The following is a 26,016-nucleotide window of genomic DNA, read 5'->3' as shown; positions in this document are numbered from 1 at the left end:
TTTTTGGGGTTCTCTTTCTGAAGAATGGCAGAAGTGCTGGCTATAGGCTTTAAATATCACACCATAAAATGTTAAGATTCCTAGAGTATGTTCAGTATAGTCAACTAACTTAAAAAGGCTGGTGTTCCATGTACTGTGTGTGCATCAGGAGAGGACTTGATCCTTGTGCAAGTTAGAGATTTACAGTCAACTCAAGCTTGTATCTTGCAAGGACAGCCATCCACGCCAGTGTTGGGACTTATGTGAATAACAACTATATCGTGATACCTTTTGTGACTTATGTCTGAATGAAATCTTTTTGCACATCTGTATTGGTTCTCACCAATTGGTTTTAGCTTCTGTCCCAGAGGTAAATGGTTACTTGGGCTAAGAAACAATCTGGAATAAACTAGTAATGGCCGCTTTCAAGAGTGTTCTTCCCTCATAACTGAGGGTATTTACAGCACTTTGTTTCTTTTATACAGGCCGTATCTACAAGTGCTTGTTTACTGGCTCCGTGAGCTCACTATTGACACTGCCGTTAGATATGCTGTCAACGTAAGTACTAACCAGCCTGATATACGTGACTTTTTAACTAGATGCCTGTTAAAGTTGTTGCTTTTGGTACTTTCAATTCCCAGTTCTTTTTCATTATCCTTTTACTTTACACCTTCTTACACTGGCTGCTACTACTATCATCATCTTTGCCGTAGCAAGGAGAACTAGCCAGCTGTTTTCACGGCTGTGCTACAACTCTCCTGTTTTTGAAGTGCTGATGTGCAGGATTATTTGAAGGATGAACAAATCAGACTTATAGAACTGGGCCTGGGTAGTGCTGTTTCATATTATAGACTTATGTGGTTTATTCAGCCTTAGGAATACTTGCTATGGTGTAAAGTTGCACTTTAATTTTTTAAAAACTTAATTTTCTTTAATTAAACTGCAGCGGAGCCTATTCTAAAGGTTTTAGAATTATAGCCATCTTTTATGTAATTTTCCTATTCATTATTTTATATCATATGATCTTCTAAAATATGGGATCCTTCACGATTTCCCTATTGCTTAATTACATTTTATATTTCTATGTACTGAATTTAATCTACCCATAGGGATTCCATAAAGATTTGAATTGATTGGCCTCTCTTTTAACTGGTCATTTCAGTGTTCCACACATCGAACTCTATATAATATTATCACCCTTGTGGTTTTTTTGTTTTTGTTTTTGTTTTCCTTCCAGATCATTATTAAAATAATTAGATCCATACTGGTCCATACTAGTCACCAATTCAGTCTCAGATTGCTTTTATATTTTAACTGAATTGTTTATGAGGTTAATGCAGATGGATGCCAGGCACTTGACAGAGCCAGTTGTAAGCCAAGCAGACATTGAACAAAGTTCTGCTAGCTCCCCTTACATTTTGGCCAATGTGTTCAATTCTGCCTTAAAGCACCCAGTCTTGGAGTTTTGAGTTACATTTCAAGTCAGGCTCTGTTGACATCTGTCAAGGTTCCTTCCCCACTCTGAACTCTAGGGTACAGATGTGGGGACCTGCATGAAAACCTCCTAAGCTTATTTTTACCAGCTTAGGTTAAAACTTCCCCAAGGTACAAACTATTTTCCTTTTTCCCTTGGACTTTATTGCTGCCACCACCAAACGTCTATCAGATATATAACCAGGAAAGAGCCTGCTTGGAAACGTCTTTCCCCCCCAAAATCCTGCCAAACCTATGCCCGCTTTTCTGGGGAAGGTTTGATAATAATCCTCACCAATTTGCATAGGTGAACACAGACCCAAACCCTTGAATCTTAAGAACAGTGAAAAAGCAATCAGGTTCTTAAAAGAAGAATTTTAATAGAAGAAAAAGTAAAAGAATCACCTCTGTAAAATCAGGATGGTAAATACCTTACAGGGTAATTAGATTCAAAACCTAGAGAATCCCTCTAGGCAAAACCTTAAGTTACAAAAAGACACAAAACAGGAATATCCATTCCATTCAGCACAGCTTATTTTCTCAGCCATTTAAACAAACGGAATCTAACATATCTAGCTAGATTACTTACTAAGGTCTAAGACTCAATTCCTGTTCTGTTCCTGGCAGAAGCATCACACAGAGAGCCTTTGTTTCCCCCCCCCAACTTTTGAAAGTATCTTGTCCCCTCATTGGTCATTTTGGTCAGGTGCCAGCGAGGTAATCCTAGCTTCTTAACCCTTCACAGGTGAAAGGGTTTTTCCTCTGGCCAGAGGGGCTTTTAAAGGTGTTTACCCTTCCCTTTATATTTATGACAACATCCTTTTTTTTTTTTTTTTTTTATGGGGACAGAAACTCACTAGGATGAGAACACAGTACAGTTTTCCCCTGTGACCCACTAATAAATCCAGATTTGAACTCATCTTTTGTGGGGTGGGCAGGAAACTGAAGCCAGACTACTTTTTCTCATATGCTCTTGGTTTTTGATATCCAACCATTTCCTCTCCATCTCCTCTCTGATTTTTAGCAAGCCTTGTCTAACTTAAGCAGTCGTTTCGTTTGGACCACTTGTGCTTAAATACCTTGTGCACTTGGAGCCAGAAAGTGTTGTGAGTGGTTGAACAAGCATAATAGAAGACAGTGCCGAGATGGGGGAGAGAGTGGGGAGCAGCTTCTGAAGCAGATCTAAGTTATGGAAAGGGAAAAAAGCAGCAGTTCAGACAGGTTCTGCCATTTTACATTTTGGTTAGGTTAGTTCAGAGGATAAAGCTTCTCAGAAAATGGCAAAATATTGTATGTTTAGTCCTTAGCACTTAAACACTTCACATACTATATAATGTAGAATGAAAACCTGCTAGCAGGAGTCTAGTCTTCCAGAAGGTCACCTACCTTTTATTTTCTAACTTGCGTTTTTTCTTTTCATTTGGTTGATCTTTGCAACTTGCCCTACTGATTCCTTCCCTGACACCCCTCTTCATTAAATACTTGGAAAATTACCTTTTGTGCCACCATCTAATAATTTAACATTATTGACTTCATTCTGTAATCATTCTAATTAACATTTGTTTGTGCAATAGCTGATTCTAACTCCTTGGGGGTTCATGGAGATTGAAAGGAAAATTGAAGCTGTCAAGCAGAACTTGTACTGAATCAAATCTGAGATGAACATTGCTAAACTAAACTAAATTGTTTCTTCTAGAAATTTAATTTGCGAGTATCTTCTGTGTTTCTCTTGTTATTCTTAAGGACTATTTTCCTTGAGTTTCTCCTCCTGCTTTATCCTGTAGTGAGTCAAATCCTCTTACGGAAGTGTCTCCATAGAATAAGTAGTTCAAGTGGTGTCCCTGTGGATGCCCCACTTTATGGGGCACCTCTTCACTTTTGATTGGAGATTTTTGGTAGCAGTGTTTCTTCTCCTGGTACATGCACCCTACACATACTCATGCTCTGTACCAAGGCTATTTTGGGCTGTGTGGGTGAACTGCCCACAGTTCCTTCTCAGCCATGCTGTCTACAATATTCCTGTTTGTAGTGTACCTGTTTCCCCCTTTTATTAGTATTTTTGCTTTATAGATGGCTCTTCATACTAGCAATAGTAGTAGGTTTAGTACTTTATAGTTGGAATGTTTGTTCTCCTTTTCCTCTTTCCTTTTTTCTTTAAAAAAAACCAGCACATTTTTGTTTTTTCCTTTTCCCCTGTTGAGTGACTTGAACAACTTTTTCTTCTGTTGAGGATACCGGGCTCCCTGAAGATTTAAAAGGTGCCTCTTTTGTTGAGAAGCAGTCCATATGAGTGGTGGTCACTTGCAACGACTACAATACTCTCACGTTCCAAGCAAGTGTAAAATCTGCTCTCCTTTTAAGGGTAGATCCTGTAGAAACAAGGAAATTAAATATAAACTATTAATGAGGGAGCAAGCCTTAAGACCAGCTTCTGACCAGATCACGGACACCTAGAGCTTCCAAGGGGAAGATGGCACCAAAACCTTAGTCTTTCAACACTATCTTTGACTAAGTTACCAATAACTTCACTGCTCGTACTGAGAGCTTCCCACTCCAGGTATAAGGAAGGAGATAAAAGGAGCAAAACAGAGTTCCTCATTAAAGAAGATCTGGTTAATGGAGACCACAGGCCCCAAGAGGAGTGCAGGTGAGGCTCAAAGTACTTTGGGTACTGTGAAACATGTCAAGTCTTCAACTAAGTCACGAACCGCTGCAGTAAGGGGCTCAATACCGAAGACTGCTATTATGAAGAGAATGGCTTCAATGGAATCTTTGACTCCCTCGATACCAATGTCAGTGCCTACCACAACAGCCTCTGTAACATCATTGGTGCTGATATCAAGTTCTGTTGAACTTCCAGTACTGCAGAAATTCCTGTACCCAAAAGACTTTATGGTGCCAAATGAACCTGAATCTCTGCTCCTTGCAATCTCAGAGACACCTCTTGGTAGTGAGGTTGGCTGGGTCACTGACTGCTCATGTTTCTGGGAGTTCTACCTCTTCTCCATCTTTGACAATCTACAAGGAGGAGTTCTTACCTCCTGTACAATACGTGGAGGAACATTCTGATTCAGTCTCTGAACTTTCTGTTAAAGGATCATCAGTTTGTTCCAGGAGACATTATTCCCTGTTGCAGCTGGACACCAGATCCCTGCCTGCCAACTCTTGGGGTCACCAGCTTGGATTCCTCCCTTCAGGCCTTATGGGTCTCCCTCATTGGCCTTATTGGGATCGAGGGGCAATGTACCTCCAGCAATTTTGAGGAACCTCAGCTCAAAGAAGACTCCTAGATTTGAAGGCCAGAATGGACCATCATGATCATCTAGTCTGACTTCCTACACATTTCAGGCCACAGAACTTCACACACCTGCTCCTGTAATGGACCCCTAGCCTCTGGCTGAGTTATTGACATCCTCAAATCATGATTGAAAGGCATCCAGTTACAGAGAATCCACCATTTAGTCCACTTTAAACCTGCAAGTGACCCCTGCCTCATGCTGCAAAGGAAGGTGAAAACCCCACACGGTCTCTGCCAATCTGACCTAGGAGAAAATTCCTTTCCGACCTCAAATGTGGTGGTCAGTTGGACTCTGAGCATTTCAGCAAGACCCAGCAGCCAGACACCCGGGAAAGAATTCTTTGTAGTAACTCAGAGCCCTTCCCATTTAGTGTCCCATCACTGACTGTTAGGGATATTTACTACCAGCAGTTGCAGATTGGCTACATGCTTTTGTACGCAGTCTCATCATACTGTCCACTCCATAAATTTATCAAGCTGCATCTTGAAGCCAGATTTTTTGGGGTTTTTTGCCCCCTAACTTGGAAGGCTGTTCCAGAACTTCACTCTTCTGTTGGTTAGAAACCTTTGTCTAATTTCAAGCCTAAACTTGTTGATGGCTAGTTTTATATCCATTTGTTCATGTCAATATTGGCACTCAACTTGAATAACTCTTTCCCTCCTTGACATTTATTTCTCTTATGTATGTATAGAGAGCAATCTTATCTCCCTTCAGCCTTCTTTTGGTTAGGCTAAACAAGCCAAGTTCCTTGAGTTTCCTCGATAGCTTTACATTCCTCTGATCATCCTAGTAACCCTTCTCTGCCCCGTTCTAGTTCGAATTCATATTTCCTAAACGTACTCCTAGGGGGATTCTGTGCCGAAAAATGTTATGCACAGTATTTTAAAATTCTGGATATTTGTTAAAATAACACAATATAATCACACCAGTTTCAATTATTTTGGTAATTTATTTCAAAATACCTGTCAGCAAGTATGTCTGCAACAGTACAGACGACAAAAAAGATTCCCCCAGCAGTAGAGAGTTAAAGAAACCCCTATGAAAACCTAGTTCCTGTTTCTCTGTTACGCTTTTGTTGGGCGCCTTAGTCTGGATCTGTCACACATGCCACTAGGCACATCTTAGGGGGGAACTCTGCCATTCTGGTCTCAGGCACCAACCCGCAACCAGAACCCCCCCCCCACCACCACCACCCCGACCAGAAATCTGTACCCCTTCCCCTCCCCAGAGTCCACCCACGGGATGCCCCCCAGCTCAGACACCTGCACCCTCTATTCCCCCTACCCCCCGCAGAGCCCAGGTATCCATAGAGATAAACAGCCTGATGCTGGGTCCTGGGCTTTTATGGAGTTTCCTGCACGCTGCCTCCCTCCTTCAGGATGTGCTAGGAGCCGCAGTTGCCTGAAACCTTCCAGCTCCCCTTCCCCTGGGAGTGTCCTGTATTTGCGAACTGGAGACCAGGGCTCTGCTGGGTCCTGCAGTCCCTAGTGACAGTAGCAGCTCTGCAGTACCAGTTCTGCAAGGAAAAATGAAATTCTGTCCAGAACATTAATTCTGAGCAAATTCTGCATTGCACAGAAATGCAAAATTCCCCCAGGTGTAAACATGGGAGACCAGAATTGCACGCAGTATTCCAGATGAGGTTTCGCCAGTGCCTTGTATAACGGTACTATTACTTCCCTACTTCTATTGGAAATACCTCGCCTGATGTGTCTTAGGACGGCATTAGTCTTTTTTCACAGCTGCATCTCTTTGGCAGCTTACAATTATCCTGTGATCAACCAAGACACCCTGGTCTTTCTCCTCCTCTGTCACTTCCAACTTATAAATCCTCAGCTTATAGCATTCTTCTTGTTTTTCATCCATCTTGATCTGCAAGTCTTCCTTGTAAATTTTTTGACATTGCTTGTGATGCAGGCTTCTGATAGTTTCTGTATCTTTGACTTTAAAGTAATTCTCCACATTCAGATCCTTGAGTTCTCAAGTCCAGTCCATTTCCCTAACTAACTCGCTTAATTTTTTTTTAAAGTTAGCTCTTTTGAAATCAAGGATCCTAGTTGCAGACCTATTTTTGTTTATCCTTCCGTTTAATTTAAACTTAATTAGCTCATGATCACATGAACAAAGTGTCCCCTACAACCAGTACTTCTATGAGGTCCTCACTCTTCACTAATGCCAGATCTAAAATGGCATCCTCTCTTGTTGGTTCGGTGACTATTTAGTGAAGAAATCTGCCAGCTATCATATCCAGGAAAATCTGGGCCCTACCATTATTAGTAGCATTTGTCCTCCAATCTATATCTGGGAAATTAAAGTCTTCCATAATCACGCAATTCCCAGTAGTATTTATTTCATTAAAACATGAAAAGAGGTCTCTGTCCATATCCAGATAGGATCCTAGGAGTCTGTAGCAGACCTCAAGAACTATCACAAGGACCCTCTGGTAGTTTTCTTCCCCAAAATGATTTTGACTCAGTCTTTTTTTTAAAAAAAAACATCCATTCCATCCCTTCTAATTTCTTTACAGTCTACCTCATCGTTAATACTTCATCACCTTTGCCTTTATTTCTGTCTTTCCTGAGGAGCATATACCTTTCAGTCCCTGTGCTCCAGTCATGACTACTATTCTACCAAGTTTCTGTTATCCCTATAATATCTGGTTTCACTTCCTGCACCAATAATTCTAGTTCCTGCATTTTGTTACCCAGGCTCCTTGCATTGTTGTGCAGGGACCTTAGCTGTTTGTGTGGCTTCGACGAGATTCTTTACTCGATTAGGTACAGTTATTCTACTGCCAGCATTGCCTACCTGACTGTTAACATAAATGGATTGGCACTCTCTTTCCTCTTAATACCCATTCTCTTACCCACTGCTGTTCCTTTCTCCAATGCTATATTCTCCCTCTCTTGATTGCCTCCCCACTCCCACGCATCAGGCATGAAGATTATGTAAGCATCTCCCAATCATCCCCCCCAGATTCCTAGTTTACAGCTCTTTTAATCAGTTGTGCCAACCTCCATTCCAGAAATCTGTTTTGCTCCCACCTCAGGTGGAGTCACATGAAGAGTCCTCTATTCATGCATGCTTCCCAATAGTCGAACATCCCAAAGCTCTCCTTATAGCACCATTGCCTGAGCCATCTGGTGATCATCACAATCTTGTCTTGCCTTCGTTCTCCTCCTCCCACTGAAGATCACCTGAGCCTCCATTTCTTTAAGTGTCTTCCCCAGCTTGGCATAGTCTTCTTTGATAACATTCTGGCAAGAACCTAGCAGTATTATTTGTTCCCACGTGAAGGACAGTCAGTGGATTCTTTCATGCTCACATCAGAATACTCTTCAGCCATAGATCCACAGCCCATATCTTAGGTCCTGGCAGATAGCACACCCTTCTGTTCTTCGGATCAGCTCGGGTGATAGGCTTGTCCATTCTTTTTAATAGGGAGTCCGTATTCCCTGTTTACAGTCCATCCCTCCTCCCCATTCTGAGCCAGAGGAGACCTTTGAGGAGCAAGAGGCAAAGGTGAACAAAAGGAGATAAGCCTCCTCACAAACATCTTGTCATCATCACTGGATGAGACATTAATGCTACCACTGCCATCATTAGCTGATGACATTACATAATTCCAGGATCTAATGAAGTGGGTGACTGACACACTGCAAATTCCTGAAAGAAGTCCAGAATTCCCATCGCTAACTCCTGGATATATTGCACACCTCTACTTCAGAATGGGTGGCACTGCCAATTAAGGAAGCTCTCCTGTAGCCAGCTATGTCCATCTGGTGAACTCCAGCAACAGCCTCCCCAAGATGCAAGAGGGCTGATTTAAAAAACAGAAAAAAAACCCACAACTTTGGCCAGGGTTTCGGAGTTTTTATTTTGTCATCCAGCACCAAATTCTTTGGTCATGGACATAGTCCATGAAAGGGGCAGGCAGCATACCCAAAAAACCATGCCTTATAATACAAACCAGAAATATCTCGCCGTATTTGGTCATAAGAGCTATTCATCAGCAACACTTCAGTTCAGGGTAGCTAATTACGAAGCACAGATGTCAAAATACTGAATTACAAGAAGTTTAATTCTTTTGTTGATCAACAAAAGGAACACTGAGAACAGTTCCGCACCATAATAAAAGTGTGAGCTTTTGGCAGAATCTCACCTCAGGCTTCCCTTGCCGCTGTGGACACCGAGCCAGGTCTGTTTCCATCTCAGTAGTTATGAGACAAGCTTCCTGGCTTCAGTTGCCTGGGTTTCTGCAGGAGGTACAATTTACTGTGCAAGCTTTACCTTTTAATGGCCAGAAGCTTTTCACAGATTCCACAGATGACTCGCCTCATACCCTGAAGGACTCTAGGGCAACACTTAGCTCTTTAGGGATATACATGCCTGCAAATAAAAAGAAATTTAGCAGTTCTCAATTACAAAGATCTGACCTTTCTCAGTTTTCCACCTTTTGTAGGCCACTGGAATCACAAGCTAAGATGTGGAGGTTTTCAAAGAAAAACCTGCAACTACCTCAGCTGCTTCATCCCAGCCTTCAGCATCGTCCAGTTTTGATGATTTGATCGAGAGTCCACCTGATGAGCAGGTTTATCAGCTACATGATATGACCCCCTCCCTCAATTTGAATAATGCTTCTCTGTATTTCATCAAGCCTGAGAGGCTTGGACAAATGGGTATTGAAGGCCGTTACTTCAGACTATCCAGTTTACCTCCACCCCGCCATTCCAATTCCCTTCCGTGTCCCTCTTCAGGAACCCCTCTCACGAGCAATTGCTGACACTGTAAATCTCATCATTTCTAAGTCTAGGGCCATGGATCCAGTCCCACTTCAGCATAGGGGAAAAGGGTTCATTCAAGTTGTTTTCTGATACCCAAGAAAAAAGGAGGTTGATACTAGATCTCAGATCATTGAACAAACATGTCAGACATCTAAAATTCAGGGTGGTGTCCCTAGCAGATATAATTCCCTCCCTGGAATTAGGGGACTGGTTTCCAATCCTTGACCTCAAAGATGCCTGCTTCCACAATTCATCCTTCTCACAAAAGATTTCTTCATTTTACTTACAATCACAATCATTACCAGTACTGGTTCCTGCCCTTTGGCCTGCCCATCCACTCCAAGCATGTTCTCAAAAATCATGGCAGTCGTAGTGCCTACCTCTGTCGTCTAGGAATAACTATCTTTCTGTACTTGGACGACTGGCCCCTCAAGTGTCAGTCATATCAGGAGGTATGGTAGGCAGCTCAAACAACTTCACTGTTCTGAAGTATAGGCCTGCAGATAACTCTCAAAGTTGGTGTGTAGCCAATCGGATAGTCATCTAAGCTTGTTACCTCCTGGGTATATACAACCCCATGACGGACAACCTGAGTAGACATTTCTCCCTTAATTAGAGTGGGAGTTGTACTCTTGCGTCCCCAGTGAAATATTCCCAACTTTGGGATTTCCAGAGGTCAGTTTTATTTATTTATTTATTTTATTTTGCTGTGGAAGCCAACAGGAAATGCAGGAAATTCTGTTCCAGCCTGGGGCTCAGTCCTCACCCTCTAGGAGCTGCTTTCCTCATTACGTGGACAAAAGGTCTTTTTTGTGCATATCCTTCAACTCCATTGCTCTTAAAGGTCCTTATCAAGATCACACAGGACCAATCTAAAGTAATTTCAATTGGACCAACTTGGCCAAGACAAGTTTGGGTTATTTACCTCATCAAACTTCTCACCCTTTGTGGTGGTTTCCAATCAAACCTTAATTGTTGTCTCAGGATGTGGATCAGACTTTTCACCCAGTCTGAATATGCTGCAACTACAAGCTTGGTTTCTTAATGGTTTTAGGGAGTGGAGACCACATGCTTATAGGAAGTACAAAAGATAATGTTAAATAGCAGAAAGGAATCTACTAGACATACTTACCTTCAGAAATGGAGAAGATATAACCTTTGGTGTAACGGATCCCAATCATCTCTTTCATCAATCTTGGATTACCTGTTGGAAGTAAAAAATTCAGGCCTTTCTATGAGTTCCATCAAAGTTCATTAGGGGCAGTAACAGCTTCTCATGTGCTAATAGACAGTTTCTTGGTATTTGCTCATCCAACCACAGTGAGATTCCTAAGAGGATTTATCAATCTTTTTTTTCCAGATTAGAGCCCTTACATCACTCTGGGATCTCTCCCTGGTTCTTTACCATCTCATGAAACAACCCTTTGAGCCATTAACTTCGTGCTCACTACTACCTCTGTCTATGAAGACAGGCTTCTTGGTAGCCATAAGTTCTGTGCGAAGGGTTGGGGAGAAGGGGGCTTTAATGGAAGGCTCTCCCTTTACTTTGTTTTTCATGGAGAAGTTATCTTTATGACCTCATCAAAAGTTGTTACCTGAGGTGTTCTCTGAATTTCGTATCAACCAAACTGTTCACCTTCTGTTTCTTTTCCTAAGCCACATCAGTCTACAAAGGAGTGTGCTTTTCATACACCAGGTAATAAGAGGGCATTAGACTTTCACTTGTATGATACTAAGCCATTCAGGAAGACTCCCTAGACTTTGTTTATATTCCAGATATGTGTGAGGGAGCCCCTGTCTCCACTAAGAGATTTTCAAAATGGGTCTCTGTATTATTGCCTGTTAGGGGAGAGGTAACCTCAGCGAAACCGTAAGAGTGACTGTGCACTGTACTGGATCACAGTCTATGGCTGTAGTTGTACTCAGAGATGTTCCCATTGTTGAAATCTGCAGGGCTACAATATTAATCAAAGCATTTGATAATTTGCAAAGGGGTTAAGATAAACAGTGTTGTGAATTGATTTAATTTCAAATATATGCAGTTTTCTTCAGTAAAATAGTCTTCCAAGAACATTTGTTTTCTTCATTTTTTCCCTTGAAACGGAAATATTACTTACATGTATATTTCTTACTAAAGGAGCTGGGAGACATAGCTCTTCAGATCACAAAATGAGAACTTAGAATCCCTCAGTCACAATCAATTAAACCATGTGAGCAAAAATAATTGGAAATAGTTTTTTTTTAAAACTAAATATATTAACATAAATGTCTTCTTTTTAACAGGGAAAATTTATTGGCAGACTGTTTACAGGGTTGTTTTGTGGTCACATGCACACTCTGTGCATTTATCAGTCTAGTGTGGTTACGTGAACAGATTGTCCATGGAGGAGCACCACAGTGGTTGGAACAAAATCAACAGCCACCAAATGGTCTTGGCCAACAGAATGAGGTAAAAGTTTGTAAACTGTCCATTGGTTTAAATTAAAGCTGGGAGGAGGGAGGGGATGTTCACATGGAAAAATTAATGGTAAAAAACCTGTCCATTTCAGCTTAATACATTTTACTGCAAGGGGATCTTATTTCTACATGTTCAAATATACACTCCTATGTAATGAGGAGTCCAGTGGCACCTTAAAGACTAACAGATTTATTTGGGCATAAGCTTTCGTGGGTAAAAACCCACTTCTTCAGATGCATGGAGTGAAAATTACAGATACGGGCATAAATATACTGGCACATGAAGAGAAGGGAGTTACCTTACAAGTAGAGAACCAGTGTTGACAAGGCCATTTCAGTCAGGGTGGATGTGGTCCACTCTCAATAATTGAGGAGGAGGTGTCAATACCAAGAGAGGGGAAATTGCTTTTGTAGTGAGCCAGCCACTCCCAGTCCCTATTCAAGTCCAAATTAATGGTGTTAAGTTTGCAAATGAATTGTAGTTCTGCAGTTTCTCTTTGAAGTCTGTTTTTGAATTTTTTTTGTAGCAGGATGGTTACTTTTAAATCTGTTATTGAATGTCCAGGGAGATTGACGTGTTTTTGTATTGACTTTTGTATGTTACCGTTCCTGATGCCTGATTTGTGTCCATTTAGTCTCTTAGGTAGAGACTGTCCGGTTGGCCAGTGTACATGGCAGAGGGGCATTGCTGGCACATGATTGCACATATCACGTTAGTAGATGTGCAGGTGAATGAGCCCTGATGGTGTGGCTGATGTGGTTGGGTTCTGTGATGGTGTCGTTAGAGTAGATATGGGGACAGAATAGGCAACGGGGTTTGTTATAGGGATTGGTTCCTAGGTTAGTGTTTCTGTGGTGTGGTGTGTAGTTGTTGGTGAGTATTTGCTTCAGGTTGGGGGGCCGTCCGTAAGCGAGGACTGGCCTGCCTCCCAAGGTCTGTGAGAGTGAGGGATCATTTTCCAGGATAGGTTGTAGATCATTGATGATATGCTGGAGAGGTTTTAGCTGGGGGCTGTACGTGATGGCCAGTGGTGTTCTGTTGTTTTCCTTGTTGGGCCTGTCCTGTAGTAGGTGACTTCTGGGTACCTGTCTCACTCTGTCAGTCTGTTTCCTCACTTCCCCAGATGGGTATTGTAGTTTTAAGAATGCTTGATAAAGCTGTTGTAGGTGTTTGTCTCTGTCTGAGGGATTGGAGGAAATGCGGTTTTATCTTAGGGCTTGGCTGTAGACAATGGATCATGTGATGTGTCCTGGATGGAAGCTGGAGGTAAGTATAGTGGTCAGTAGGTTTCCGGTATAGGGTGGTGGTTATGTGACCATCGCTTATTTGCACTATAGTGTCCAGGAAGTAGATCTCTTGTGTGGACTGGTCCAGGCTGAGTTTGATGGTGGGGTGGAAATTGTTGAAATCCAGGAGGAATTCTTCAAGGGCCCCCTTCCCTTGGGTCCATATGATGAAGATGTCATCAATGTAGTGCAAGTAGAGGAGGGGCACTAGGGGACAAGAGCTGAGGAAGTGTTGTTCTAAGTCAGCCATAAAAATGTTGGCATACCGTGGGGCCATGTGGGCACCCATAACAGTGCCGCTGACTTGAAGGTATAAGTTGTGCCCAAATCTGAAATGGTTGTGGGTGAGGACAAAGTCACAGAGCTCAGTCACTAGGTGTGCCGTGACCTCATCAGGTATACTGTTCCTGACAGCTTGTTAGTCCATTCTCGTGTGGAATATTGATGTAAAGAGTTTCTACATCCATAGTGGCCAGGATGGTGTTTTCAGGAAGAACACCGATGCATTGTTGTTTTCTCAGAAAGTCGTGGTGTCTCGAAGATAGCTAGGAGCGCTAGTAGCGTAGGGTCTGAGGAGAAAGTCCAAATAGCCAGATAATCCTGCTGTAAGAGTGCCAATGCCTGAGATGATGGGGCGCCCAGGATTTTCAGATTTATGGATCTTGGGTAGCAGATAGAATACCCCTGGACTGGGCTCTAGGGGTATGTCTGTGTAGATTTGTTCCAGTGTATAGCAGGGAGTTTCTTGAGCCGATGATGTAGTTTCTTTTCTCAGTGGGATTGGAGGATAGTGGCCTGTGGAATGTCGTGTTGGAGAGTTGCCTGGCAGCTACCTGTTCATGATGTAGTATGTCGATTGCAATGGATTTTTTACCCTCAGTCCATTTGGTATGATGTCCATCTGTTTGCACTTGGAGAGGAAGATGTCTGTCTGTATCTGTGTGAGTAGGAGCCAGTAGGAGAACACTTCAATCTCCCTGGACATTCAATAACAGATTTAAAAGTAGCTATCCTTCAAAAAAAAGTCAGAGAGAAACTGCAGAGCTACAATTCATTTGCAAATTTAACACCATTAATTTGGGCTTGAATAGGGACTGGGAGTGGCTGGCTCACTACAAAAGCAATTTCCCCTTAGTATTGACACCTCCTCATCAATTATTGTGGGTGGACCACATCCACCCTGACTGAAATGGCCTTGTTAACACTGGTTCTCCGCTTGTAAGGTAACTCCCTTTTCTTCATGTGCCAGTATATTTATGCCTGTATCTGTAATTTTCACTCCATGCATCTGAAGAAGTGGGGTTTTTTAGCCATGAATGCTTATGCCCAAATAAATCTGTTAGTCTTTAAGGTGCCACCAGCCTCCTTGTTGTTTTTGTGGATACAGACTAACACAGCTACCCCTCTGATACTTAGTCCTATGTAAATTCACCAGGGTAATGTGATCTCAGCTGTAATGTGTGCAATATACATTCCTGAACCATTATAAAATGTAGAATCTTACAGTAATGTTTACTGTGATTATGCAGTAAATAATTTTCTAGCTATCTTGGTTCTTATGACCTTCTATGTATAATATATTAAATCTTTTTTAAAATAGGATTTAGTGCTTGTGAAGTTGAATTTGTAACTATGATAAAGCAAGTTTGAAGTGTTATGGTCAGGTCATTTTTTTTTAAAATGACTACCTGAAAAATATTTGTTTCTGATAGAACAAAAGTTTTCACTGGTCTGTGGACAACTGGGTGGCCAGTGGAACACTTACTGGTCATCTAGAGAGAGCTGGCTTGTCATGTGGTGCTAGCTCTCCTTTCCAGCCTTCAATTACATTAAAGAAACTAACAATATATTTTCCTAATAATACTTCCACTTCAACAGAGTTGTTTCTGAGAACATCTCTTAAAGCTGTGTTCAGTACTTTGGTAAAGTTTGAGTCCTCTGTGCTAGAATCCCTTTTAAACAGTATGTTCTGAATTATTTATTTTATTTTTAGATTTCATTTTTTTCTCCATAACTATTGATGATCATAAGGAGAGATTGATATTCATCAGGAGAGAAATTGGCTATTCACAGATTTCTGTCAAATGCACAAACTAAAAAAAGACTTTCCCCAACTTTTTCATAAGTATCAATTGTAACTATATAGATACAAAATTTTAACACAAAAGTATGGTTCTTTAACTTGACAGTGTTCTTCAATAATGTATCTTTCTTACACATCACTAAATTGAACCTCTAGAAGTCCAATAAGATAGTGATACTGTCAACATTTTAGGAGATATGTCATTGCCAAAAGCAATGGCTTGTGTTTTATGATTTAAGTGGAACCAAAAAAATTGGCTTTTAACATGTTTGTTTTTCTGGACATTGATCAAAGCACAACAATACTTTAAGTAAAATTGCACTGAAATCTTGTCCCTGCAGGCTCAGGGATTAGGAAATGGTGGAGGTGAAAATGCTGCACTTGATCAACCTGCTAACCCACCTGCTGAGAATGCAGTTGTCGGCGAAAACCCAGAAATTCAGGAAGAACCAGGAGATGAGGAAGAGGAAGACAATGAAGATGAAGAAGATGCTGTAGTAGAAGATGCAGCAGATGCAAACAATGGAGCCCAAGGTAACAGGTGACACAGAGTAGGAGCATTTCCCTAAAATTATCATATAAAATAGTTATTGAAAAGAAGTGAAAATGGAAATTATACTTTTTCCTGGCTGACATCTAAATTGGTAAATAACATACATAGGGAAACTACCAAGGAGAGTAGGCTCAGTTCAGCCTGCTTACCTCTTCTTGTGTGTGTTGCAATGTTTATGTAGTTTATTTTTTAATGAGCACTAAAACACTTTGCAGTTAAGAAAAGCCAAAACTATAAGCAGCTCTGTGGTTTCAGGTATCCCTACAATAAGAAACTACTCTGCTTCTGTTGTCAAAAGGCAAATGGCAATAAGGAAATATTTGGTTTAACTTTTGAGGAGAAATTAAACTGTAAAGAGAATAATTACTTTTAAAATGTTCTTTTGACTTGTATCCCCATCTGACATACTGAGTGAGCTAAATGGTATGCAGTTGGTGTTTTTGCTAGTTTAAATCATAATACAGCTCTTACCAATGTGCTGCTTTGGGTCAGTTGATAGCTTTAACAATTATAATATCCCCGTAGATGACATGAATTGGAATGCTTTGGAATGGGATCGAGCAGCAGAAGAGCTTACATGGGAGAGAGTGAGTAAGAGCCATTCTCCTGAAGTATTCTGAGCTTTCTCAATCACTGACTTATATTTGAAATTACTTTAAACCTAATGGAAAATTGGTTCTGATACTTTGATTTCATGTAAAATTTGACGGTGATAGATATTAGTGACTCCAAAAAGTAATTATGTTAAAAATACTGTATACCGTATTAAGGAACAATTTAAAAAAGCATTTCCTTGATTGCTGTGAAGAAACATAGTTAAGAACATCTTTCAACAAGACACTCTTCTGAGATCTTCAGTTTCGCTCCTAAATGTGCCAGTAGATGTTAAATGGTGCATAGCTTAAAAACTAATCTTTCTGTGAGTGTATGTATAGATAGAGTAAAAATAAGTATACACTTTTATAAAAACAAACAAGAATATGATCAAGAATGATTTCCAATATAGGCTTATCTCATTTTGTTTTCTAGTTTACAAATTCTGTAACTAAAACTTTCTTGCAATCTGTAGCATGAACAATAAGGAGATGGAAAAAGTCCTCTGTTAACAATACAGAATGCTATGTGCATTGTCTTGTTTAAAAGACATTTGGTGAAAAGGACTCAATATAAACTCAAATTTCTGACCCTTTCTTACCTATTGGACTTCCCTGAAAGGAGTAATTAGCTCTTTGTTTTCAGCATAAACATTATGCTCACTTTTTCTAGTGTTATATACATATTCCAGAACTATCTTGCGTACTTGAAAAATATTTTAATTATTTTCAGAACTTTTCATGAATATGTACATTGTCTTCAGCATTTTACATACATTGGATACGTGCATTGTCTTCGGCAGTTTAAATGCAGTGGTCTCAGAAACCTCTCTTAGGGTATGTCTGCGCTACGAAATTAGGTCGATTTTATAGAAGTAAATTTTTAGAAATCAATTTTATACTGTCGATTGTGTGTGTCCCCACTAAGCGCATTAAATCGGCGGAGTGTGTCCTCACTACCGTGGCTGGCATCAACTCGCAGAGCAGTGCACTTTGGGAAGCTATCCCACAGTTCCCGCAGTCTCCGCTGCCCATTGGAATTCGGGGTTAAGCCCCCAATGCCTGATGAGGCAAAAACATTGTCGTGGGTGGTTTTGGGTACATGTCGTCAGTCTCCCCTCCTTCCTTCCCTCCCTTTGTGAAAGCAACTGCAGACAATCATTTTGCGCCTTCTTTCCTGGGTTTCCTGTGCAATCATGGAGCCCGCTCAGCTCACCGCTGCTGTTGCGAGCATTGTAAACATCTTGCGCATTATACTGTAGTAAGTGCAGAACCTGGCTAAGAGACAGCAGCACGAGGATGATTGTGAGGAGGACATGGACACAGACCTTCCTGAAAGCATGGGTTTTGGCAATTGGGACATCATGGCGGCAGTGGGGCTGGTTGATACACTGGAACGCTGATTCTGGGCCCGGCAAACAAGCACAAACTGGTGGGACCGCATAGTGTTCAGGTATGGGATGATTCCCAGTGGCTACGAAACTTTCGCATGCATAAGGCCACTTTCCTGGCACTCTGTGAGTTGCTTTCCCCTGCCCTGTAGCACAGGAATAACAAGATGAGAGCTGCCCTGACAGTTGACAAGCGAGTGGCGATAGCCCTGTGGAAGCTTGCAACACCTGACTGCTACCGGTCAGTCAGGAATCAATTTGGAGTGGGCAAATCTACTGTGGGGACTGCTGTGATCCAAGTAGCCAGTGCAATCACTGACATTCTGTTGTCAAGGGTAGTGACTCTGGGAAATGTGCAGGTCATAGTGGATGGCTTTGCTGCAATGGGATTTCCTAACAGTGGTGGGGCAATAGACGGAACGCATATCCCTATCTTGGCACCTGACCATCTTGGCAGCCAGTACATAAACCTCAAGGGGTACTTCTTATTGGTGCTGCAAGCACTGGTGGAACACAAGGGACGTTTCACCAACACCAACGTGGGATGGCCGGGAAAGGTGCATGACGCTCGCATCTTTAGGAACTCCGGGCCGTTTGAGCAACTGCAAGAAGGGACTTACTTCCCAGACCAGAAAATTACCATTGGGGATGTTGAAATGCCAATAGTTATCCTTGGAGACCCAGCCTACGCCTTGCTCCCAAGGCTCATAAAGTCATACCCAGGCAGCCTGGACAGTAGTAAGGAGCAGTTCAACTATAGGCTGAGCAAGTGCAGAATGGTGGTAGAATGTGCCTTTGGACGTTTAAAAGCTCACTGGCTCTGTTTGCTGACTAGGTTAGATCTCAGCGCAACCAATATTCCCATTGTTATTGCTGCTTGCTGTCTGCTTCATAATATCTGTGAGAGTAAAGGGGAGACGTTTATGGCAGGGTGAGAGGTTGAGGCAAATTGCCTGGCTGCCAATTTTCAACAGCCAGACACCTGGGCTATTAGAAGAGCAGAGGTAGACGCGCTGTGCATCAGAGAGGCTTTGAAAACCAGTTTCATGACTAGTCAGGCTATGTTGTGACAGTTGTGTGAGTTTTCTTTGCTGCAAACCCACCCCCTTTGTTGATTTTAATTCCCTGTAAGTCAGCCACCCTCCCACCTTCGATCACAGCTGGCAAAGGAAATAAAGTCACTATTATTTTGAAACCATGCATTCTTTCTTTATTAATTAAAAAAAAAAAGGAGATAACTGATAAGGTAGCCTGGGTGGGGTAGGATGGGGTGTGGGAGGAGGGAAGGACAAGGCCACATTGCTTATTGTAGCCACACTACAAATCAAAACTGCTTGAATGACAGCCTTCTGTTGCTTGGGCAATCCCCTGGAGTGGAGTGGCTGGGTGCCCAGAGCCTTCTCCCCCTTCCGCGTTCTTGGGTGTCTCGGTGAGAGGGAGGAGGGAGCAGTTGGGGAGGAGGGCAGGCAGTTGTACAGTGGATGCAGCGGCTGTCTGTGCTCTTGTTGGCTTTCCTGCAGCTCCACTAGACACCTGAGCATGTCCATTTGCTCCCCCATTAGCCTCAGCATTGCATCCTGCCTCTTCTGATTGCGCTCACTTAATTCTTTCCTGGCTTCTGCCACTGAATGCCTCCATGCATTCAGCTGTGCCATATCAGTGCAGGAGAACTGCATGAGCTTGGAAAACATGTCATCGCGAGTGCGGGGTTTTTTTTTGTTTTTTTGTCTTTTTTTCTTGGCCTTCTAATCTGCAGTAACCTCAGGGACAGAGATGATAGGGGGAGCATAGAAACATTTGCATCTGCAGGGGGATAAAAAGGGAGAGTAAAATTTAAGATGATACATTTCTGAGAACAAAAGGGAGACTCTTTCACAGTGAATCAAGCAATTCACAGCAGACAGCACATGTGCTTTAGGTACAAGGTCTCATTTTGCCTTTTATATTGAGCACCTGCCAGTATGGTGAAACATCACACACAGCTGGGCAATAGAATTCGGTTTCCAGGCAGCCATGGTAAGCCTTTTGGTATGTGGGGTTGGCTTCTTATGCCTTCATAACATGTGGGAATGGTTTCAAACTGCAGCGCCATCCTTTCCCGTAGCAAGCAATACTGGTTGGGTTTGCCATTTAAAAGGAGGGGCTGCGGTTTTTGGGTGGATGTGTAGCACACACTTCCCCCACCCCTCCGCGTGGCTATTTGGGATGATCCTTTCACCCCTCCAGCCGTCGCATGGCTATGGGATAATCCCTTTTAGCCAAGCGCAAACAACCCAGCATGGATGGGGTCCTTTTACTGTTCCCTTACAAAAATTCCCCTATTTCAACCAGGTGACCATGAATGATATTACTCTCCTGAGGCTAACACAGAAAGATAAAGACTGAATGTTGCTTGAATGTGACCAAAACCCAGGACCATTCGCTGCCATGCTTTGTGCTGTAATGATTCTAGACTACTTGCTACTGGCTTGGTGTAGTAAAGTGTCCTATCGTGGAGGATGAAATAAGGCAGCCCTCCTCAGAAACCTTCTGCAAAGGCTTTCAAAGTACCTCCAGGACAGCTTCATGGAGATGTCCCTAGAGGATTCCCGCTCCATCCTCAGACACATTAAGACTTTTCCAGTAGCTGTACTGGCCGCAAATGCATCCCAAATCAAACATTAAACACTATTAAAACACATTAAGCACTATTGCTTTTAAACCCTGTACTGTAGTTACAGATGTGCACTCACCAGAGGTGCCTTCTCTGCCTTCAGGGTCGGGGATCCCGCCTTGGGAGGGTATTGGCTCCAGGGTGATGAAAAGATCCCGGCTGCCGGGGAGAACGGATTCACCGCTTGCCTGCTGTGCATTCTCCTCCTCCTCCTCTTCCTCATCTAGAAAATCCTCCTCCGTGTTGTGTGCAACTCCCCCTTGAAGGTGTCCACAGACACTGGTGGGGTATTGGTAGGGTCTCCCCCTAGAATTCCGTGCAGCTGATCATAGAAGTGGCATGTATGGGTCTCTGACGCAGAGCGACTGTTTGCCTCCTTTGTCTTTTGGTAGGCTTGCCTCAGTTCCTTGACTTTCATGCGGCACTGCTGCATCGCTGTTGTAGCCTCTGTCCATCATGCCCTGTGTGACTTTGGTGTATATATTAGCATTTCTTCTTTTTGATCAGAGTTCTGCCTGCACAGATTCTTCTCCCCATACAGCAATCAGGTCCAGTGTCCCCCTTTCGATCCATGCTGGCGCTCGTTTGCGATTATGGGGGGACTGCATGGTCACCTGTGCTGCTGAGCTCGTCATGCTGACCAAACAGGAAATTAAATTCAAAATTTCCCAGGGCTTTTCCTGTGTATCTGGCTAGTGCATCAGAATTGAAAGCGCTGTCCAGAGCGGTCACATTGGAGTGCTCTGGGATAGCTCCTGGAGGCCAATAATGTCGATTTGCATCCACACTACCCCAGATTCAACCCAGCAAGGTCGATTTTAGCGCTACTCCCCTCACAAGGGAGGAGTACAGAAGTTGATTTTAACAGCCCTTTAGGTTGATGGAACGGGGTTGGTTGTGTAGACACATTCATTTTAAAATTGACCTAACGCAGCTAAATTCGACCTAACCCTGTAGTGTAGACCAGAGCTTAGATCTTCTGTGCCAGTCTGTGCGTTTTGAGTATAGTCCCTTCTTCCCTTCTTGATGGGGACAGTACATTGAGAATTCTTGGTGGTAACACCCTTGAATGTAACGAGCTTGGAAGCTCATCTGAAATTTCAAAAGTAGTTTACATGATGTTGTTTATTAAGTGAAATATCTGAGAACTGAGACCTTGAAATATTAGCTTAAAATTTGACATATAAGAGAGGCTCAAATATGAACGATTCCATTAATCTTGAAGTGATGAAGTCTCGACTGGCATAGAATATCTTAGAGGAGCAGGAAAAGAAAATACCTTTTAAAAATCTTTTTCCTTGTTTTGTTTTTTCCGTTTTGTTTTGTTCTGAAACAAGTGTACAACTAAATAGAGGATATTTTTCCCATCTGCAAGCCCTTTCCTGTTTCAGAGAGAGAATATGAGAGCATGAGATATGACTGGTCTAGAACTGGGAGCTGTTTCGCCATTATACTCTTGATTGAATATCATCTGCTCTTATTCTTTCATGGGTAATACTCTGCAGCTAGAAAGCAAAATTATATTTACACAAATCTTGATATACAACTTCTCTGACCTCAGATTTCATATGAATTTAAAATTCAGTTAAATCACTAGATAAATGCTGAGGCTGCTATAAATAGGTAAACAATTCATTTCCTGAGCTAAATTAAAATCTTCACCATTCATATTCTTGAAACAGGTCTCTCTCTGAAATAATCAGTTAAATTGTAGACTGTCTTTGGTTTACATGAACTACTATACATTTAAACAATTGTGTATTAAAATATTACTGCTTTTGATTAGGTCCGTTTACAGTACTGAACTAGACAGTTTGAGTTCCTTACTGTAGGTTTAAAAACTTGTGTTGGTCTGATTGTCCAGTAGTATAAGGCATGTAGCTAACCAGGGCAGTAAAAAAGGGGTTTGAAAAAGGGTGACCTTGAAGCTGATTGTGGGACTATGAAGATTTTTGAATATAGAACTGTGAATGAACTCAACTTTCTTTTATTCTTAGATGCTTGGGCTTGACGGATCTCTGGTTTTTTTAGTAAGTGAAGTCTTATAGTTCAAGAATAGTTTTTCAGCAGGCTTATTTTTAAGGAAACTAACAACTTGTTTTATGTAGATTTAAATAAAAAGTCTGTTCTGTAATGTATGAAGCAGATTTCAAATGTTGTATCGATGTGGTAGCTTTAAACCAGGGGTGGGCAAACTTTTTGGCCCGAGTGCCATATCGGGGTTGTGAAACGGTATGGAGGGCCGGGAAGGGAAGGCTGTGCCTCCATAAACAGCCTGGCCCCCACTCCCTATCCGCCCCCTCCCACTTTCCACCTCCTGACTGCCCCCCTCAGAACCTCCACTCCCATCCAACCCCCCCTGCTCCCTGTCCCACCCCCCCGCCTCCCGGGACCACCTGAACCCCCAGGACCCCACCCCCTATCCAACCCCCCCTGCTCTCTGTCTCCTGACCGCCCTGCCTCTCCCCCCCCCCCCCAAACCTCCAATCCATCCAACTGTCCCCTGACTACCCCGGGAACCTCCTGCCCCTTACCCAACCCCCCCCCCCCACACACCCCCTTACCATGCTGCTCAGAGCAGCAGGACAGGCTTATTTGAAAGCCTGGGAGGTGGGCAGGTGCAAGCCACGTGGTGGCATAGCTGTGGGGGAGGCGGGACAGCAGGGGAGGGGCCGTGGGCTAGCCTCCCCGTCCGGGAGCTCAGGGGCCGGGCAGGACAGTCCCACAGGCCGTAGTTTGCCCATCTCTGCTTTAAACAGTTTTTCTTACTTTATCATAAACTTGATTCACATGGATGATTTAATTTTTTTAATTTTTTGTGGCAATCAGATACCGCTGTAGTGGGTCCTCCATAAGTGTACAATTTTCAAAAGGGCCTAAGTAGCTGTTGTAAACTTAAAGTTGCCCCAAAGTTTAGATTTTGTAAAAACAAGTTTTTGTTTTATGATCAGTAAAAATGTTTCAACTCAAACATCCACATTCCAAACAACAGTTTTTAAACAAGAAGCATTCCTCTGCACTTTTTAAAATCCAGGCATTGCACCACTAAACCTGAAATTGACTACACTGGTTTTCATTATCCTAGCTGAGAGAAATATAAGTAGTACATAAAGAACAGACGGAGAAGTACACTCAATGTTTTTTTAAAAAATCACTGTTAATAGAGTACCATGTTATTAGTAACTTAGATAAACAGGTTTTGTTTATAACATAAATATAGCCACCTGTGTCCCTTTAACTATAGCAATCACAAGCAAACACTTGCTACTATTAACCAAAGTAAGAAACAAGAATCCCTTTGCAAATTAAACCTGAAATAGTTTTCCTCTTTTTCTGAAAATACAAATTCTATGTACTTTTAAAGTAAGCATAAAAAGTAGTATAACTCTTGCCATTTATATTTACAGACCTGGGTAGATTATCTGCAAAACACCCTTCCTAACCCTAGCCACAAAGAATTTCCATTATAGCCACCATTTTTACTCACAACATTCACTTTCATTTTGGGGCTGAAATTTAGAAAATTCTAAGCTTGCAACTTAGCTCATTATTATTCATTCTTACCCTAAGAACTCAGGTGCAGTTATTTGCTTATTATGTGATTTATATGTTTTTATACTCTGCTTTTCCTGAAAAATGTTTTACTTCCTTCCCCAGGAACATGTCTTCTGGGTGGTGTCTTTAAACACACTGTTCATACTTGTGTTTGGTACGTATTATTATTTGTTCTTATTTCAAAACTAGCTTTTTCTTCGTGACTGCTTGATAAAAATTCGTTTTTAGACCACTTTTATTCTCAGAGAAAAACAAAGTGACTCTCATTTTTTTAAAAACTGAACCAGAATAAAAAGTGAATAATTAAATGTGAATAATAAACCTTTCTTACTAATAGTATTACACAGACCCTGCAAACACATGGATATGAGCAGACCTTAGTGGATTGCTTGCATCTTACTGTGTAATTTTAGTTCCCAAGGTGGCATGTATTGCATCCAAGACAGATATTTTTTCCTTTTTATTTTGTTACTGAAAGTAATTTTTTTGGATTTGGTTTTTAAAAGTCTGAGCTGTTGCATAAGCTTTATTGCCGTTAGTTAGAGCTGAGAACTATATATTTGTGAAATAATATTCAGGAGGGAATTTCTGGGAGTTACTTTATGAAGTTCCCCCAAAAATTGTGGGGACAGGTGGGATATAATTTCCCTGCTTTCATTCTTCCCTAGATATTGCTAAATGACCCTTCAAATGATATCTTTTGTCTCTGAGGCTCATAAAATCATTTCTGAAGGGCATATATATATTTTTCCTTTGGAGCGCCACAGGCTGCACACAGTTGTCATGTATTGTTTTAAAAAAAAAAAAGTCTCCAGGAGGACTATCCTGTGACTTTCAGTAAGGGCTTTATTCAACCCCATTCAAGTTGAAGATTGTGCTGTTCTATCAGTATACTCAGTGTACATGGGATAAAACACTAACATTTCCAGTAGTGTGCCCTTAATATCTGTTTGCTTTCTAAATGATGTTGCTTTCCTCCTTAGTTATTATTAAGATTATTTTTGTTTAAACGGAAGATCGAGTGAACAGAATCCTCAGTCTCTCACCTCTTTTCTGTTAAAGGACATCATACATGGGGTTCCGTAGGCTAATGGAAGGAAAATCTGTGGGATCACTTCATTAAATTATTGGCAGAACACTATTGTATTTTTGGTGGGAGATGTGTATTATGGTGGGCTTTAGGGGTAGAGTGTGAGAGGAACCAATGAATTCGCTGTCATAGGGACCCACAAATACCCCAGTTGGATAGGAGGGGAGCAGCAGCTATGGCACATACTGTAGCCTTGAGACTGCAGTAGTAGTCTTGGAGCAGCTATATGAGTACTCCTGTACCTGGGAGGAGGGTTTCTTCCTCCAGAGCAACCCTGCACCAAACCAGTACACTCAGAATTGCTGCTATGGAGCAGGTTTGGCTAGAAGTGCACAAATGTATGGTGTGGTGTGTTTTTTTTAAAAGATGATAGGCTCTTCTATAACTACTATCTGCCTCCCTTTTTTGGTGGAGAAAAATTAACTCTGTCAATTGACTGACTTGTATTGTATTAACCTAGCGGTATAGAAAGGATATTATGTCTGGACCTTACCACTATAATCTGTAAAGAAGCCTTTGTTTTGGTATGTTGCATGCTTTTACCTCAGTAAGTGGTGCAACACAGAAGACTCCAGTAACAGTCATGTACAGTGGAATAATATTGTTTTGTTCTGTTTTCACACTGCTGATAAAGGGTGATTTGCATCCTTAAATGTTTCAAAAACTGTTTGCCTCTTTGTTATATTTTGGTGCAAGATATTGGGAATCACCTAACGTGAAAATATTTGTATTTTGGGGGCTTAAAAAAAAATTACTAGATACCCACTAGCCACAGGCAGATAAGGAAGATGAGGATATAGGGCTCCTCCAGAGAAGATG

The 26,016-nt window shown here is 41.8% G+C and overlaps 1 protein-coding gene across 4 annotated transcripts in view; it reads left to right on the top strand.

Moving 5' to 3' along the window:
- MARCHF6 (membrane associated ring-CH-type finger 6) overlaps positions 1 to 26,016 on the top strand; it is a 118,308-nt gene that overhangs the window by 36,501 nt on the left and 55,791 nt on the right. For 3 of the 4 annotated variants that reach the window (XM_073332352.2, XM_073332354.2, XM_073332350.2), the window contains exons 5-10: positions 465 to 537; positions 11,819 to 11,984; positions 15,704 to 15,896; positions 16,441 to 16,502; positions 22,550 to 22,582; positions 24,210 to 24,261. In XM_073332352.2, the coding sequence (XP_073188453.1) occupies positions 465 to 537; positions 11,819 to 11,984; positions 15,704 to 15,896; positions 16,441 to 16,502; positions 22,550 to 22,582; positions 24,210 to 24,261 (579 nt within the window). The remainder of the gene's footprint in view (positions 1 to 464; positions 538 to 11,818; positions 11,985 to 15,703; positions 15,897 to 16,440; positions 16,503 to 22,549; positions 22,583 to 24,209; positions 24,262 to 26,016) is intronic. The other variant, XM_073332351.2, reaches the window with a different exon arrangement.

Source organism: Lepidochelys kempii, chromosome 2 (assembly GCF_965140285.1).
Source record: "Lepidochelys kempii isolate rLepKem1 chromosome 2, rLepKem1.hap1, whole genome shotgun sequence".
Classification (NCBI taxonomy): domain Eukaryota; kingdom Metazoa; phylum Chordata; order Testudines; family Cheloniidae; genus Lepidochelys; species Lepidochelys kempii.
Note: the sequence above shows the minus strand (reverse complement) of the source record. Positions and strands in the feature narration are given on the sequence as shown.